General features: G+C 33.5%; 1 protein-coding gene across 1 annotated transcript in view; it reads right to left on the bottom strand.

The window, feature by feature from the left end:
* The window catches only part of GRID2 (glutamate receptor, ionotropic, delta 2), a gene marked incomplete at its 5' end in the record, with an annotated part of 361187 nt that overhangs the window by 290079 nt on the left and 51811 nt on the right, over window positions 1–19297 (bottom strand). The window contains one exon of the mRNA XM_011975477.1: window positions 240–378. Coding sequence (XP_011830867.1) covers window positions 240–378 — 139 coding nt within the window. The remainder of the gene's footprint in view (window positions 1–239; window positions 379–19297) is intronic.

The following is a 19297-nucleotide window of genomic DNA, read 5'->3' as shown; positions in this document are numbered from 1 at the left end:
AAATGTGAGAAACAACATTCAAATAGTAGCCAAAATTTTATTTTATAAAAAATGCTCTACCAATACTGCATTTTCAGGACTTGGACTAACCAGTGATACTCTGCAGTAAAACAAAATTGATCCTTTACTCAAAGGGAAGTTGTATATTTATTATAAGACACCATATACTTATTCTCAGATAGCTTTGGCCACTCATCATTTCTCATGCTTTGTGGCTAATGGAAACATTGTCTACTTACTGGATGGAACTTTCAATGCGTGTGATAGTGAGGAAAGCAGCGAGGTTTGCTGTATAAGATGAAATAACAATCAAAGCAAATAGCCACCAAGCCCCCATCATCATTCGAGTAGCCAGAGTTGTGTACGGGACCTCTCCACCTGTAGAAAGAAGCAAAGAGATAAAAAGAACATCAACTAGCATTTATTGAAGATCTGAAGTCATCTATATTCAACACCAAATTAACTTTCAAGTAGTGAGAAATTTTTCTGCTTAACATCAGCGTAGATCTCTATTTCATCACTCCATATTTAATTCTCCTTTATGAGATTATGAAAGACCCAGCCAAAAGAAGCATGACAAATATTTAGTATACCATGTTTAAATGATAGTTCTTCCCCCTTCCTGTTCAACCCTATAATTAATTACCCTTTTATTACAATCACAGTATATGCTTTCTTTCCAAGGGCTTGATTATTCATTAGTTAGGTGATACTAATACTGCTATGCTTATATTTAATGGAAATTTTCAGATTTCCAGCTAAATAAATAATATTGAAATTTTTTTTGTTATATTCTCTTGAAACATAGCTTGTTAATGATCACGGGATCACACATATTAGTGTTGGCTTCAGCATCACATACTTGCTTTGTTCTACTTTCAATTGACTTCCTACTCTTACAGTCTTGTTGCAGAATCCTCTTCTCCATCTTTTAAATGTTGGAGTGTTCTTGGGCCCAGTCCTTAGACTGCTTCTGTTCTTTGTCCATGGTCTCACTCTGGATAATATCAATGAGTCCCCTGACTTTGACTATGATCTACAGTATACTTCAATAACACTAGAATTTTTATTTCTAGCCCCCTACCCTGACTCTCTCTAGAGAGCTATAGATAAAGGCCTACATGATTCTCACTTGGAATCCAATATGCATCTCTAACTTATGACTTCTAAAACAGAACTCGTTTTATTTTACTCCTAAATTAACTCTCCTTCAAGCCAATCCATACCATGTCAGGGAATAGCACCACTATTTACTTTATTTCTCAGACCCAAAATAGGAATTTTCAAACATCATCTTCAATAGCAAGTCCTGTCACCTTTACATTCAAATTACATCCCAAATCCTACCTCATCTCATCCTGTCTACTGTTGACACCCAATTCAAAGATGACATCTTTGACTCTACTACTGAACGGCTCATGTGGTTTCCCTATTTGTTTATATTCTAGAGAGTACCACTCCTAAGTCTATTACCACGGTGCTCTTATAAATGAAGATCAGATCAATGGGATTCGCTTGATCAAAGCTCCCAGTGGCTTCCCAGGACTCTTTAACAAAATAAAATAAAAAATCTCTACCAAGGCTTACAAGGCTCTATGTATACTCATCTTAGGTCAGTTGTCTGACTTTCTTTCTTACCATTCTCTCAATGGCTTTCTTGAAAGTTCCTCTATAGAGCCATGCCGATATATGTCCCAGGGCCCTTGCATTTGCAAATGATTTATGCCTAAAATTCTCTCCTCTGTAATTCATAAATTCTGTCTTCATTCAATTTTTTTTCAGGTTTCTGCTCAGAGGATATCTTTTTATAAAAATATTTTATCACCACTCTATCTAAAATAATTCCCCACAACCCTACACTGCCAATTTCTTTATCTTTTTAAAAATAACAATGTATTAGGCTTTAAACATTTTTGTTTATTTCTGCCCTGTATAATTTTTGATATAGGAATAGTCCCTGGCCCATGTTAAGTGGGTAATGTTTTTTGAATGAATATGTGCTGTGTTATGGACTAACTTGTTTCTCTCCCAAATTCATGTCCTGAAATTCTAACCCACAATATGATTGTTATTTGGAGACAGGCCCTTTAAATAAGTAATTAAGGTAAAGTGAGATTGTAAGCATAGAGTTCTAATCTGACATGACTGATGTCCTTATCAGAAGAGGAAGAGACACCAGGGAGGCACATGCACAGAAGAAAGGCAATGTGAGGACACAGAAGAAGGTGAGCATCTGCAAGTCAAGGAGAGAGGCCTCAGGAGGCACCAAACTGGCTGACGCTTTGCTCTTGGACTTCCAGCCTCCAGACCTTTGAGGAAGTAAATTTCCATTGTTAAGCCACTGAGTCTGTGTTATTTTTTATGGCAATATTATTAGACTAATACATGCTATATATGAACTATTAACAGGCCTTCTAAAAGGAGTTAGTTTTATACTCACAGTGGAAATAAATCAAAGAGATATAATACTACATTCATATAGTTCTATCAATATGTCAACGACAACAGGATTTGATTTTCGATTTGCTATAATATCAGGCATATTTTTATTACAACCACTAGTTCTCATTGTGTAATATGTCTAAATTTTATATGTAGTATAAGTACACCCTTTGGTTATATTCTAAGCTATTCCCCTGATGTGTTGTATTCAGAACACGCTAAACTCTGATATCTGGAACACATTTTTCAAAATAAGTTACAATGCATTTTATATACTTTCTTCTTCAAAGCAAAATAAATATTTACCTAGCTTTTGAAAGGTAAAAGCAAAATAAAATATTTATTTTTACATCCATATGAGGATTTTCTGGTCAAAATAGCTAATTGAAAAAAATAATAATAAAATGTGAACCAGATGATAGCCAAAGACTAAAAGATGTTAATATGTATAACAAAAGTAGAACAATAAATTTATGAATGAAAGTGCTAATAGGGGTTTCATTTCTATTAAAGTTTTAGCCTTGATTAGAGTTGTTATCACCCACATAAAAGCATACTTGAGTTTTTTCACCTTTGTTATAAAAATTGCAATTCAAGGAGCTCAAATAATCTTGTAGAATGCAAATAAAATGTTATTTGATCATTACACTTAGGAATAAAATATTAAAAGTAATGGGAATCTTGACTTCCAATTTTGGTAATGGTTGGTGGATGAAGTCATTCAGAACAATCCTCCCACTGACAACGGCTAGAAAATTTGAACATATAATGCATTTGCAGAGCTAAAGAGGCAGTAAAAATTTACAGGCCCAGAGTCCTGGAGAAGAAAATAACCCAGAGAGATAGCTTCATATTTGGAAATGCTTTTCCCTGAGGGGCATATGCCAATTTATAAACAGAAAGCTAAGAAACTAACAAACTGAGGAATACTTTAAAAGTATTCAATGGTTAGGTGGTAACAAAACGGGTCCAGGACTTGTCAAATGAAGGTGGGACCGAGATAACAAGAAAAATCCCCAAATGATCAGAAATGAAGCCATGGGTCAAAGAAAATCACCAGAGAAATGAAAAGTACTTCGAATGGGATGATAATAAAAATACTCTATATCAAAATTTCACAAGTTTTGATAGTAGATGGGATGCAGCTGAATTGTATTGAGGAAAATTGATAGCCTGTAATGTATAAGAAAAGTAGTCTGAGCTACTTATCAAATTTAAGAAGTCAAAAAAAAATCAGCAAGTTAAATTTAAACAAGTACAAGGAAGAAAACAATTAAGAGCAAAAATTAACAAAATAGATAAGAAATACAATTAAGAAAGTTGATCTGACAGAAGGTTGGTCCTTTACAAAGTCCAAAATAAGTTGTTGAAACTTACAAGGAAAATAAGTGAAGGCACAAAAATGTAACAGGAATTTTAAAAGCACATTGTTACAGATGTTACAGGTAATAGAAGGATAACTTATGTACAAGTTTATGCCAGTAAATTTGAAAATTAAGATGATATGGACAAATTCCTAAAAAAGTTCCTCCCCAAAGAAATAGAAAATATGAATGGTTTTGTAACTATCAAAGACTTCAAATCTGGAATTAAAACTTACCCACCACAAAATGCAAGGCCAGTGGTCTTACTAAAAAAATCTACCAAATATACAAGAGAGTAATTAACTTCAGTTGTACACAGATTCTTCATGAAGTTAGAAAAAAAGCAAGACACTATTCAATCCATTATATAAAGAAAGCACAACTTTGATAACAAAACCTGACAAAGTTATTCCAAGAAAATGAAATTATAGGCCAATCTTTCACATGATTGTAGATTCAAAAGATAAATAAATTAGCAAACAGAGAATTGCATAAACAAACAAACAGATCGGGTTTATTATATAAAAGCAAGATTGGTTTGGCATTCAAAAATCGATCATTGTAATTCACTACATTAGGACCAAAAGAGAAAAATTATATGCTCTTCTTGGCAGATGAAGAAAAGGTACAGATAAAGTTCAACATCCAGTCTTAGAAAAACAAAAATAAAACAAAACAAAACAAAAAACCTAGAAATAACCAGCAAACTAGAAACTTTAAAAAGTGTTTATTATTTTTATGAACATTACTTAAAGAAAATCTATATCAAGTATCATACATACTAATAAAATAAAAATTTTTGACTGTCTTAAAGGATACAAATTGCTAACATTTCTATTCAGCATTAAATTGGAGTTGTGCTGGACTCTGTAGTCCAATAAAAAAAATTAGAAAAAAGTATTTAAGAATTGGAAAGAATGAAACAAAAGTTATGGATTAGTGATGGTATGAATATGTATGTAGAAAATCCAAGAGAACAAAGGATAAATTACTAAAATTAATAAATTATTTATCAGCTTGCTATGTTACAGAATTAATGTTCAAAAATAGATTATATTTGTATGTAATAGCAACACTTACAACATAGGATTAAAAACCAGATATCATTTGCAATAGCATTAAATGATCAAATATCTAGGAACAAACTCATTTAAAGATATGAGAGACCTCTACATGAAAAACTATAAAACCATTTTTTAGTAAAACAAAGGAAGATATAGCATGTTCATTGATTGAGAGACTTAATACTGTAAAGATATAAATTCTCCTCAAATTGATCTATAGATTCAGTCAGTGAATTTCCAGTTAAAAATTCCAGGTTGTGCGTATGTGTGTGTGCACAAGTAAATGTGCTTGAAGCTGAATGTAAAGTTTGTATGAAGCTGCACAAGGACAAAATGTGCCAAGATACTCTTCAGGAAGAAGAAAAACCTGGCTGTTGATGACTATAGATTAATATAGTAATTAAGACAGTGGGTTAGTTGTACAAGGATAAACCAAATAAATCAATGAAAGTTGTCCATGCATACACAGGCACTTGATTTATACCTAGCTTGCACTAAAGTGTGTACTATAGAGAAAGGGAGGTCTTTTCATTAAGTAGTTCTAAGTTAATTAGATATATGTACGAAAAATAATGAAACTTGTCTCTTAACTCATACTATACACAGAAATCAATGCCATGCAGCCTATAGATATAAATATAAAAGGTAAACAATAAAGCTTCTAGAAAACTATATAGAAGAATGTAACCACAAATTTGGCTAGAAAAGGATTTATTAAACACAGCACAAAATGCATTAACACAAAGAAAAGATTGATAATTTGACTGCAATAATACTTCGTAGTTAAAAAGATATCATAAAGAGAGTGCAAAGACAAGCCACAGTAGAAAATATTTATAATACATATGCTTAACAAAAAATTATCAATAAATATTAACTCCTATAAATCAACAAGAATAAATGAGACGACAATCAGAAAAATGGATAGGAGGTTTCATAAAAGAAGATAACCAATGGCCAATAAATATATGAAAAGGTAGCAATCTCATTAACTATTAGGGAAATACAAAATAAAAAAATACTACTCCACAGTCACCAGAATGATTAAAATGAAAAGATACACAACAGCAAGTGTCGGTAAGGACATGGAACTATCAGAATGCTTGTACCCTGTTGTTGGGATTGTAAATTGGTTCAGTCAATCAATCTGATAAACAATCTCTGAAAACTAATTTATGCATATCTTAGAATCCAGCAATTTCCCCCCTTAGGTACATACCCACTAGATGAATGTACATACCAAGAGACAGAAATGTTAGTAGAAGCATTGTCGTAACAGTCTACACTGGAAACAACCCAAACATACTTTGAAAGTAGACTGGATACCTCCTTACATATTTTAAGTTTGGCCTCAAGGTTTCTTCATGCATAGTGAACTGCGACCTAACTGGATGTATAAACAGATTGTAACCTACTGTTGTACCAATCACAGAGTTTCAGCCAACTATAGGTGACCAACTGTTCAAACTGTGTTCAAATAAGGCAAATGTGGAGCTGTAACCAATCCAGCTGTTTCTGTACTTTACTTCCATTTTCTGTATGTCACTTTCTTCTTTCTGTCCATAAATATTATCTAATCTTGTGGCAGACCCCAGTTGCTTTGAACCTATGTGGTTCAAGGGGCTCCTCGATTCCTGAATGGCTCTTTGCTGAATTCAACTCTGTTAAATTTCATTCGTCTAAAGTTTTTCTTTGAACACAAACAATAAAATATTGCACAACAATGAAAACAAGCAAATCTCAACTTATACACAACACTATTAATGGGTTTTACAAACCTAATGTTGGGTAAAATAATTCACACTGTATAATAATTGTTCAAAAGCAAGTAACATGAATGGCAGTGCTGATGATCCCATGGGTGGTTACCTTTGGGGAGAGTGAAAAATGACTGAGAAAAATGCCATGGGGGCTGGGTCACTGGTAATGTTCTATCTTTTCCTAGGTGGTAATTATACAGGTGGCCCATTGCTGGTAACTCATTGAGCTGCACCATTTGTTATGTACTTTTCTGTATGCAAATAATACTTCACAGTTAAAAACTAAATAAGAGAAGAAAATAAGGAGAATAGTGAATTTAATGATGATATTTGTTTTCTCCTTTTTTTAATCCACAATTAGAAAAAAAAAGATGCATTTTCATAGAGTCAGGATGCTGGAAGAGATAATTAGGTAAAGGGCAAAACAATTATGTGCCAAATTAAAAAAAAAAACATAATCTCACCTTGCTAAAAAAATATTGTAAAAATTAGCCTGATACTTTATGACACTTCAGGGTGTGCAAAGGTCTGATTCTGAAGTTGGGTATTTGGATTCCTATAACCCCTGATGAGTTTAAAGTACTCTGCTAAAGCATGAAAAATTTTTATTTTCCAAATTACCCCTCTGTTTTAAGGAAAATCTTCTTCACCAGAGTTTCATTTTGATGTGATTGTTTCACCACAAGAAAAATTACACTAACCTTGCTACTGTATACATTAGCTTACTCACAAAAGTTGTTAAAAATAAGCAATTTATTCAGGCAAGTTTGGGAAATTTGATAAGTCCATCTGAGTCAGGCAAAAATTTGTTGTTCTAAGTCTTATTCTGTGTGAGTATATATGCATCTTTGTTTCCATGAAATATGAAAAAGTAATTAATTGTTGAAGAGTCTCCAATTTGTTTGGTTAATCTACTTCTTATGGGTTTAAAGACTCACAACATTTTTAATTTGTAATCTGGAATGATGGGATTCTTTTATAAATTATGATTAGAAAAAAATGGGAGAAAACTAATTAATACCTTTTTTAAAAAAGAAACCTTCCTTTTTCAAGAGTTGGATATTTATTGGAAACAGGTTACTAACAAAATGGCTAAAAACTCATAGCAAATAGAAAATTTTTATTATTCGAGCTGACTAAATAGTTCATGTAAACTGATCACTTAAAGTATAAATAAATATTAGAGTGTTTCATACTTACAGAATCACAATGTACAAAAACAAGGAAGTATATTGTTGGAATTTGTGTGGAAGTCATTGCCAGCATAAGCATATTCTACATTTCAAGACAGGAGGAGATAATGTATATATCATCTCTGAAATGCTTCATTTATGCCAGTCACCTTTATATAAGTATTTCTTAAAGTTTATTGATAGGCAAATTGAGAGACATTGTGACCATATCTGTAAATGTTTTATTTCTTTGGCAGAAGATGTGGCAGTAATAAGAAAGTGAACAAGAGATACAAGTGCGGTTTCCTGTTGTCCACAGGATAATGAGTTCACTATATTAACCCCTTTGCAAGCTAGCGCAGATTTTCTACAACATGACATGTCTATCATGGGTATAAGAGACGGCTTTTAGTGGTAGGGAGAGATAGCACAAAAATCATATCGTGTTACAGTGAGAAAGTTGTTCCATTTACAATTACCTTTTAGTTTGTATGTATGTATGTGTGTGTGTGTGCGTGTCTGTGTGTATATATATATGTATGTATGTATTTATTAGACTTTAAGTTCTGGGATACATGTGCAGAACCTGCAGGTTTGTTACATAGGCATACAAGTGCCATGGTGGTTTGCTGCACCCATCAACCTGTCATCTAGGTTTTAAGCCACTCATACATTAGGTATTTGTCCTAATGCTCTCCCTTCCCTTGCCCCCCAACCCCCGACAGGCCCCGCTGTGTGATCTTTCCCTCCTTATGTCCATGTGTTCTCATTGTTCAACTTCCACTTATGAGTGAGAAAATGCAATGTTTGGTTTTCTGTTCCTGTGTTAGTTTTCTGAGAATGATGTTTTCCAGTTTCATCCATGTCCTTGCAAAGGACATGAACTCATTCTTTTCTAAGGCTGCATAGTATTCCATGGTACAAATGTGCCATATTTTCTTTATCCAGTCCATCATTGATGGGTATTTGGGTTGGTTTCAAGCCTTTGCTATTGTGAATGGTGCTGCAATAATCATATGTGTGTATGTGTCTTTACAGTAAAATGATTTATAATCCTTTGGGTATATACCCAGTAATACCATGGTAGGAGCAAAGCCTCAGATAATAAGGTTCTGAAATTTTGATTTTATTTTTACAAAGAAAATTCAAATCTCAAACTCCATTTGGCATTCAATGGAACTAATTTGTATTCAATAATGTTTCATTTACATTAAATTTATTTTATAGTTATTTTCTATTGAATGCAATGACATTACTTTTAAGTTGTGTTAGTGAATATTACCATTATTAACAATAATATAAACCCTTCTGTAATCTGAATTTCAAGCATTCCAATCTGCTATGCCATCTTCAAATTTTTGAGCTTCCTCCCTCCATCAAGCCTGCAGTCCCTCTGGGATCTAAGACCCACTGACCCTGCTCATTTTCGCTGTCACTCTCCACCCTCCTAGACACACTTTCTTCTTAAATTTAGTAATTGAAACGGAACCACAAGAAATGAGATTCTGAGATTGGATTGCTCCCATATCTATGTAGCACATACTGATGGGAAATGGAACTGTGACAATTTACAGCCTGTGGTTACATTATGATTGTTTAAATAACTACTAGTGTTGGCATGGAATGAAGTGCAGGTGGAATGCAAGACCAAGGCAATAATAGTGATTTTGAAGACTGTGGTTCCAGCTAACTGCTCTGAAGCCTCCAAATGAATACAGAGTGCAAATGAGAAACTTAAGGCCATGAACGCTCAGTTCAGAAATAAGGTAAAATTTTAATGTCTCGATGGCAGCTTTGAAGAATTCTCTTAATCCTGTAGTTTTAGGGTAGATACTGCTGAGGACAAGATTAAGGTTTGACTGTAGCACAGTTTAATTGCTGATTAAATCTTCTGCCATATAAGATATCTCATGCATTGATAAGAAATTTGAACTTTCAAATTCTTCTGAACCTCCTTGCTATTGGAAGCAACCTCTCATCACTTCTGAGGGAATCAGTCTTCTTCTGCACAAATGCTTTTCAATAACTTGACAGAGGAAATTTCACAGATCTCTTTTGGACTCACCACATTACTCCTTATTGCCTCCATGCTACAAATTAGGTCCCAAAATAATTGAGTCAGAGAAATCTAAAGCCCACTTATAAAAGTTTACAGCAAATAGAATGACATTAAGTCTCTATTAGGGCAAATATATTGTCATGGGTGGTAATGATTTCATATTTGGGATTTAATGTGCTGACTTGATACTTGGGCAGGGGGTGGTGGTAATTCATTAGACTGGCTAATTAAAGAATGAACCAAAAATGAATGGAATTTGAAAATAACCTATACAACCTCCCTGGCCTACTGTAGAGATTCAGGGAGGTGGGAATGTTGGCGTGAATCTGTTCCAAGAAACTTGGTCACCTCTCTTACATGAGAGGACCACACTCCCTACACACAGACATTAAAAAAATCACATGGAAGGGGGAAGAACACAAGCATCTCTGAAGAGTTATGTGTTCCTGTCCTCTGAAGTCTCAGCTAACAATGCTGAGAATGCTGCAATAAATTGCATTTCTTGATCCAAAATGAAAGCAGTATCCCAGGTAAAGGCTTGGTGTGGATGACTAGCTATAAGAGATGAGGTAAAATTACTACAGTGAGTCATAGCTGTTTATTAGTGGTAATTGAAGTGTATTGATCTTCAGAGGACTGTAGAAATAGTTCATTGATCACAGTGACCTTAAAGATAAAACAGGTGCTTCTATTTACATGATTTACATAATATACAACCTATTAATCATAGGTTATACTTTATAAACTGTTAAGGTGCTTCTTGATATGTATAGGTAGAAAAATCCCACATCTGAGGACAGGAACCGAGCCTCAATTGCTGAGTGGGAATTTACAGCCTCTTACTTAGTTCCCAGAACTAATCCAGTGTATATATTCAGAAGCCCAATATTGAAGAAGGGGCCAAGGTAGCATTTTTTGATATGTCCTTTTTGGCATTTTTAATGTGATTTTCAGTAGTAAAGGTCAGGTCAAACCTACAATTTTGTATCCTATTTACTACATCTTCAATGGCTGAATGATATTTCTCAGTCAGTTCTACTATAGCTTATTTAAATATTCTCCTAATTTAGAAAAGTTGGAGATTTTTATTCTATCACATATTACATTGCTAAAAACATCTTCAACCATGTAATGTTTTAAATATTTTGACTTATTCTCTTTTGACAGAATCCATGAAGAAAAGGTATTTTGTGAATGAAGTTATAAGTTATATTTTTTATATCTTATACAAGTGAAAAGAATTTTCAAACACATTTTATAACATGATTTATTGAAAAAATAGTGATAGGTAATGTCATTTCTCTATTTTTGCTGTGGTTCATTTTAGGTGTCAACTGGATTCAGGAACAGACAACTGGTAAAACGTTACTTCTGGCTGTTTCAGTGAGGGCTTCCAGAGAAGACTGGTGAGTGACTCAGTGGACTGAGTGAGGAAGATTCACCCTCAATGTAGATGGGCACCATCCAATCAGCTGGCAGCCCAGATAGAACAACAAAGGAGAGAAAAGGATTTCTTCTCTCTCTGTCTCCTGGAGCGAAAACACAGTGTTTTCCTCCTGCCCCGGGACATCAGGACCCCTAGTTTTCTGGCCTAGGGACTCCAGGACTTACACTAGTTCCCCACCCCATCCCCACTCACAGGTTCTCAGGCCTGTGGCCTGGGACTGAGAATTACATCACCAGCTTCCCTGGTTTTGAGGCTTTTCTTAGCGTTTCAGAATCTCTAGGTTGCAGACAGCCTGTCACGAGAATTCTCAGTCTCCATAATCATGTAAGCTATTTTCCCTATTAAATCCCCTCTCAAATATCTATATCTACATCTACATCTATCTATATATAGGCATACTTCGTTTTATTGAATTTCACTTTATTGAACTTCACACAATTTTTTTTTTTTTTTTACAAACTTATTTTTACAAATCGAGGCTTTGTGGTAACCCTGTGTTGTGAAGCACCATTTTCCCGCAGCATGTGCTTACTTCATGTCTCTCCATCAGAATTTTTTAGCAATAAAGTATTTTTAAAATGAAGGTATGCATATTGTTTTTTAGATATAATGCTATTGGACACTTAAAAGAATATAGAATAGTGTAAACCTAACTTTTATATGCACTGGAAAATAAAAAAAAAATTGTGTGACTCACTTTATTGGGATATTTGCTTTACTGTGGTGGCAAAAACTGAACCTGCAATATCCTCGAGGTATGCCTCTATGTATCCTATTGGTTCTGTCTCTCTTGATAATCTGACTAATACGATTATTTCAGTTGGTTCTAAATGACTAAATATTGTTATGGACTGGTTATAGGTCTATTTGCAAATAAGCAAAAGAAGGCTACAAGGCATTAGATCATGTAACTGAAACGGGAATTTCCTGTCGACTTCTCTGACTTAATATTTACATGTCATAGTCATTATAATACAAGTAAAGCTTATAAATAGCAGTTTCTTCTTTCCACCACTTTTACATTATTTGTGCTCTTCTAGTTTGAAGAGTTCCATGCTGGATGAATAATGCATTTCAGTTTTAATATATTTTAATGTTAATAGTTAAAATATTAAATGTTTATATTTAACATTAACATAATGTTAATTTAATATTATGTAGTTAATTATATAATTTAATATTTTATATTTAATCTACTTTTAAATATATAGAGTTCTTTTATACATACAAATGCCATCTATACATATTGACTTGAAATAAGAATGTTCTGAGCAAATAAAAATACGTTATTTCAACATTAGAACTTCCTACAGAAGGAGATGATCTTTATAATTTTTGAAACTTCACTTAATACAAGCAGTTAAGATTGTTTTACCAGACCCAATACCATAAAATATTTCTGATGAGCAGATATGAAAAATGCTAAATTAAAAATTATAATTAAATTAAATGGGTGCTGGTTACCACACATAAGCCTTACACGCTGATTTTAACTTTTAAGTGCCAATTGCTATAACTCATATCAGAAGTAAATTGAATTGTATTACACAAAAATGTATTACTTGGCAGCTTCTTACTTTCACAATGTTTTTGTTACTCTAGCCTATATAAAATTCCCACTGTTTCTAAAGAGCTAGGGAAAAAAAGAGCCCATTGAATATCAATCACAGATTTCAGGTTTCCAGTTTGCAAGGTGGGTTGCATTATAATTTGACACAGTTGTATGTTAACTAATAGTACAAAATATTGAGGTAAGTGCTGCATTGAAATATAAAGTCTCTTAAGTGCAATGTTAAGAACATATGGGTGAGTAATACACATAATGTTTACCGTAATTCCCTACCACAAATTGATTAACTTTCCTGTCTCCAAGGATAGTGGCAGTGATAGCATTTAGAAACCCTTTTTTGTAAATTCTATCTCTAGGTCTCATTTAATAAAACTTTTTATTCCTTCGTTGCACTAATTGCTTTGCATTCAGTTCTACTGGACAGTCTGATCATAGCATGAATGAAATGCACTACATCCATTGAAAGCAGCTTGTTATACAAGAGCTTTATTGGGTCTGGCAAATAAGTTTTCCAGAATATTAATTAACAAAGTTCTTTTTTATGGGGCTGCTAAATCCATTTTGAATTGGTAAGTTTACTCTTTTATAGATTCTGAAATGACATCAAAATTAGAAGTTCTTTTATATGTTTTAAAAGAGTATTTCTAAACAAGCTTCTGAATGTCTGAATGTCTGAGATTGAATGTTTTGGTTGAAAGGCTTGGTAGTATTTGTGGCTGTTCATTGAAATTTCCACTAATTCACAGATTTGCATCACATAATATTAATGGACAAACAAAACAGGTTTAGCACAAAGCAGAATGGGTCAGTGCTGTGACTGAATGACCCTTCCAAAATTCATATTGAAATTTAACTGTCATCGTGACAATCTTAACGGATGAAATCTTTAAGTGGTGATTAGGCTATAAGGGCAGAGCCCTTATGAATAGATTAATATCATTATTTTAGGAATAGGTTCATTATCACAAGTGCAGGTTTTTACAAAAGTGAGTTCAGCTTTCTCTTGTTCTCTGGCTACTTCTGGAAAGTTATCTGGCTCTCTCACATTCTCTTGCCCCTCTGCCTTTCACCATGAGATGATGCAGCATGAAGGTGCTCACCAGATACCAGCACCTTGATATTGGACTTCCCAGCCTCCAGAACTATAAAATAAATTTCATTTATTATATCATGCCCACTCTGTGACATTTTGTGATAGTGAAACAAAATGGATTAAGACAGTCAGTCTGCCACATATCTTCCTTATATTTCCCATTATTTTTATATGCAACAAGAATGTATTTGTTTATTTCTTTTTCTGTTCTCTTTTCCAGTATCTATCAAAACTACCTTCGTAAATGTTAATGATAAAGATAAGACTATATCTTCAGAACACTGATATGAGGATAAGTTTCAAAGATGATGGAGGAATATATCCTAAACACTTATTGACTCCCAGAATATTTCCCATCACATGTATTGTTTCCACTAGGTAGCATTTTGTCAAAACCACACACATATATTTAGAAATATGTTCAGCTTTTGTATTCATGCTCTTATATCTGTTCCATTTTGATATTTTAGAAGTTTTGTTAAAAAATAAAAGGGAGGAACCAAGTAGCCTAATTCTTTCTTTCCTGGTTTGCCTTTAGATATGCTAAATATTTTATAAGGATGTAAGGCTAGGATTCTGGAAAAAGGCTTAAATGTATAGTAGAAAGCATTTTCTATCTAATATTACAAAATTAAAACATTTGAAAGTTTAGAAATTCAATTGAAAAGAGGGAAAGATATCCAAACAAATCCCTTAATATCTTCAGAAAGCTTTCAGATAGTATGATTGAGGGATACACTGTAATTTTAAAAGACAATTTATATATCATCTGTGTGTTCTTCTCACTTCCACCATATCTAACACTTCATGTATTTTTTATATATTTTCTGTGTATTAAATTACTTGATTTACACTGTAGGTGTTTTGTTTTCTACTTTTAACACATCATTTTATATCAATCGCCTATTTGCTCACCAATAAAATAAACAACCAACCAAAGGAAGAACACAATGCATGGCCTGAATAAGCAATACAGTATGATTCTTTACATATATACAAATGCTACTTTGCAGAAGGTCTCAAAAATTATTCTCTTTTCTTATTATACCTTTTTTTGACATACTGATTTTACTATAGACCTGGCAATGAAATGAGGGCTGGGAAAGGCACTGAAAGAGGAAATATTGTCTAGATGACTACTCGTTTGTCAAACAGCATGAAGCAAGATTGCAGTTGAGTCAGAACCTGCCACTCTCTAGTGATGTATTAGCTTTTAATGTTTTAAAATAATTATAGTGAGGCCTAAGCCACTATATAAAACCACTATATAAATTCTAGTGCCATTAGCAACCCCATTTTTCAGAGATTCAATCAATCAGTAGTTCTGAGGAAAATTGCACCCATTTTTGCCAGTCCCAGAAGCATGAAAGTTCAAAGGGTAAGCAGCAGTTGTCAACAGGAATCAAAGTGAAATGGATCTCAAAGTGAAGTTTTTAATTTGGAATTTCTGAGGCCGGTTACTAAACTAAGCCTTATGCATAAGTATGTCATTTGTTCTAAAAGGTCAGAGAATGCCAATACATTTTCAATCAGTTTTAATGATAAAAGGGCCAAAAGCAAGTCTATAATACATTTTTAAGCCTCCAAATTGTCATTTAAAACCCGCAACCTGTTAACCACCACTGGAGATTAGTTTTAAATTAAAATGACTTTATTGAGCATACATTAGATTTATAATTTGATGGAGAAAAAGGGAATCATTTAACATTATGAATGTAGTCTTACAAAACAATATCAACTTTCCTAAGTTTGAATTTTCTCTTCTTACATAATTTTTAGTTTTACCGAGCTCTTATGCTTAAGTTCTTAGGAGGGTATCAAAAAGATTTGAAGATAAAAATTGATTCTATTCTGATTCCTTTTCAACATATTCTTCTGAATATGAGATTTAAAAATGGTAAAATAATTTTTCCAGGAAGTTCTTACACTTTCAATTTAGAGTTTCTGGAGTCACTGAGTTAGGGACTTGAATTGAACTGATGAGCAACAGGAAAATCAGGAAACAAGGTTATTTTGCTGGGCCGAAGCAGTAAATCAAAACCATGGATGTAACAAAGAGGAAGTATGGTCAGGAAGGAAGGGGATCAGGGTGAAGTTGCAAAACAAAACAAAAAACTTGTTAAACTCAGATCAAGATCGGAGAGTTGGAGACTACAAAGCAAAGATCGGGAAACAAAATACGAAAGCCTCTATTTGCTAAGCATTTACTAAGGCATTATGCATTGTTTTAAGTGTTTTGGAAGTGCATTCTTATTTAATTTTCACAACAGCCTTATGGTGTGACTAGAAAAGCAATATTGGGTTTCCTAACCCAAGATGAATATCATAGAAGAGTGGGAAATAATACAATATATGATCACAGGCTATGATAGGGAAGGGAGAAAACCAGGCAGGGAGTGACATATGTCAGAGAATTTAGGAAGCCTCCTGGTGTCTCCGCCTCCCAGTACATGCACCACTTCTTCCACCAAGGGTTCTGATTTATTACTTCTATTTTGTTTTCTCCCTCTATTCTCCTCAATGACTAGAATAAATAGGTTTAGATCATGGGCTTCCTACACTAAAAATTTAGGGCAGTTTCAAGCAAATAAATTTAAAACAAACAGAATAAGAGTTTATCTATAAGACTCAGAAAAATTCCCCATTATTTTGAGTTGGAAATAATTTCCTAAGACCAAGTTATTTAGATGGTTCTAAAAAGCAATCAACTTAAAACATAACCAATATAATTAATTGATGATCTTGGAAGATGTAAAGAAAAGAGAAGGAAGGTGATAATGCAATGACAAGATATTCTAATGACAAATACATAAGAGAAGTAATAGGTGAATAATTCTGTCCTCAGAGTTGTTCTAGGAGGCAGGCTGTGATTCTACATATCTTAACTTCATGTTCTTGTGATAACTCAACAAGTGCATCTGTCATTTCTCTATTTTAACAGTAGTATATAAACTTCTAATTGAATCGTAAGAAAATCCTAAGCACCCAGTATTGGAATTATAAATTGTTTTTATATTTTCTTTTTTAATTACTTAGGCAAATAACTTTTTATGTAATCTTACATATAATAGATTATATGCTAATGAATAGCTCTTTCAATGTATAAATTGTACATGCAAACAAAATGGTGAGTTACTTTTTTGCTTTCCTTTTCCCTAAAGGCATTCATTCACCCTGCTTCTCTGCATAAATTTATTGAAAATAGAAAAAAAAAATATGTATTTGCTGCTTTTTCCAAGTTTCACAGACTTAAAATTTTTTTCTATGCACATATGGCAATACACAAGAGACTCTTATAATATTTGAAAATTCAAGCTGCTATTCAAAAAATAGACATCTTGGGTAGTTTTTATGTGAAGATATTAACTGAGGAAACAATATGAATTAGTTATAGCCTTCTTGCATTATGTGGTATCATTTTACACCTTTATAAACACCAACAACACACATATAAAGGTTCGAGCTAAATTTCAGTCTGCCTTTTGTCTGTGTTTTTAACATTTACATTATCAGTAACAAGTTTCAAACATTTTTGTCCAAATGATTTAGGTAATTTTTAAGGTGTGCAGAGTTCTCATGTTTAATGTCCAAGTAGTTTCAACTGTTTGAATATATTTAAGCCTCTTCTCAATATCCAGTGGGATAAAGTAATGTAAAGCTGAATTTTACATTATTTTAATTTACTATTACTTTTCTAAATAAATATTTTTAAAGTCTATTAAAACTTATGTGATTTTAATTGTTGAAATGTAAAAATATGAAGTATGGTACAACGTTTGGCTGAAAGTATCATGTCTTAGATGCATACATATCATTTAACTCAGAGGCTGCATATCTAGGATAGTTCCTTCAGAAAATGACCATGGATGTGCACAAAGATTGAACCACTAGAATGATTATTTATAATTGTATAAACATGTAATAATAAGGAAGTTGGCAAAGAAATTATATTTATGTATACACATACATACATATAATACAGTCTTATACAGACAACAAATAATGCTACAGGAAAAAATAGCTAAAGAAAAAAATAGTTGTCAAGGATGTACTAGTAATTTAATTTTAACAGCATTATGTGCAGTATGAAACCACTGTTGCATACATATTAATATATTTATGGTTTTTTGACACCTCTTCAGGCACTAAGTCCTGTCGTGTGTGTTTCTGCTTTATTCTCTTTTCTATTCCTTCTTTCGTTTTTGTGGTGGTAGTGGTGGTCGTTGATTTTCCAGCTTTGCATTCCTTCAGCTATTCTACTTGGACAGTCTCATAACCTTCAAATCATGCTTCATACTGTCTCCAAACAGTCCAGTTTTAAAATATAAATTTTATTAGGCCAGTTTTATGATGAAACATCTTTAATAAATATCTATCTTCTGTAACATAAAGTCAATTTTCTTTGTGTTTTACCTGAGCATCTCTGTAATCTGGCCCCTAACATTTTCTCTGGTCTTATCTCCAACTTTTGTTCCATTCATATGCAAAAATGGCATCCTCACAGTGTTTACCATCTTAAACTTTGAAATGTCTGGAATACTCCTTTTCCTCATTTTTATCTGATAAGTTTATTTTTTAAACTCAGGATAAACAAGGAGAATATCTACCACATTGACCATTTAACTATGTGAATGAAACACTCTTATTGTTGCTTTCAATAAAGGAATTATATACTCAGTAGTATTTCATATTTTTAATGTATATGTATCAAGTCTAATCTAACATTTCCTTAATTGTGATTAAAAGTTATACCCTGAGAGATCATTTGCTGATAAAATTTTAACTTTTTTTTGAGATGGAGTGTCATTCTTGTTGCCCAGGTTGGAGTGCAATGAATGGCGTGATCTCGGCTCACTGAAACCTCCGACTTCTGGGGTCAATGATTCTCCTGCCTCAGCCTCCTGTGTAGCTGGGATTACAGGCATGCACCACCATGCCCGGCTAATTTTTTATTTTTAGTAGAGACGGGGTTTCTCCATGTTGGTCAGGCTGGTCTTGAACTCCCAACCTCAGGTGATCTGCCCACCTCAGCCTCCCAGCACTTTGGGAGGCCAGCACGCTTATAATCCCAGCACTTTGGGAGGCCAAGGCAGGCGGATCACCTGAGGTTGGGAGTTTGAGACCAGCCTGACCAACATTGAGAAACCCCGTCTCTACTAAAAATACAAAAATTAGCTGGCGTGGTGGCACGTGCCTGTAGTCCCAACTACTTTGGAGGCTAAGGAAGGAGAATCGCTTGAACCCAGAAGGTGGAGGTTGTAGTGAGCCGAGATCGCGTCATTGCACTCCAGCCTGGGCAACAAGAGTGAAACTCCGTCTCAAAAAA

This window comes from Mandrillus leucophaeus, unplaced genomic scaffold (genome assembly GCF_000951045.1).
Source record: "Mandrillus leucophaeus isolate KB7577 unplaced genomic scaffold, Mleu.le_1.0 Scaffold1566, whole genome shotgun sequence".
Taxonomy (NCBI): Eukaryota; Metazoa; Chordata; class Mammalia; order Primates; family Cercopithecidae; genus Mandrillus; species Mandrillus leucophaeus.
The sequence above is the reverse complement of the archived record's forward strand: the minus strand, read 5'-3'. Positions and strand labels throughout refer to the sequence as shown.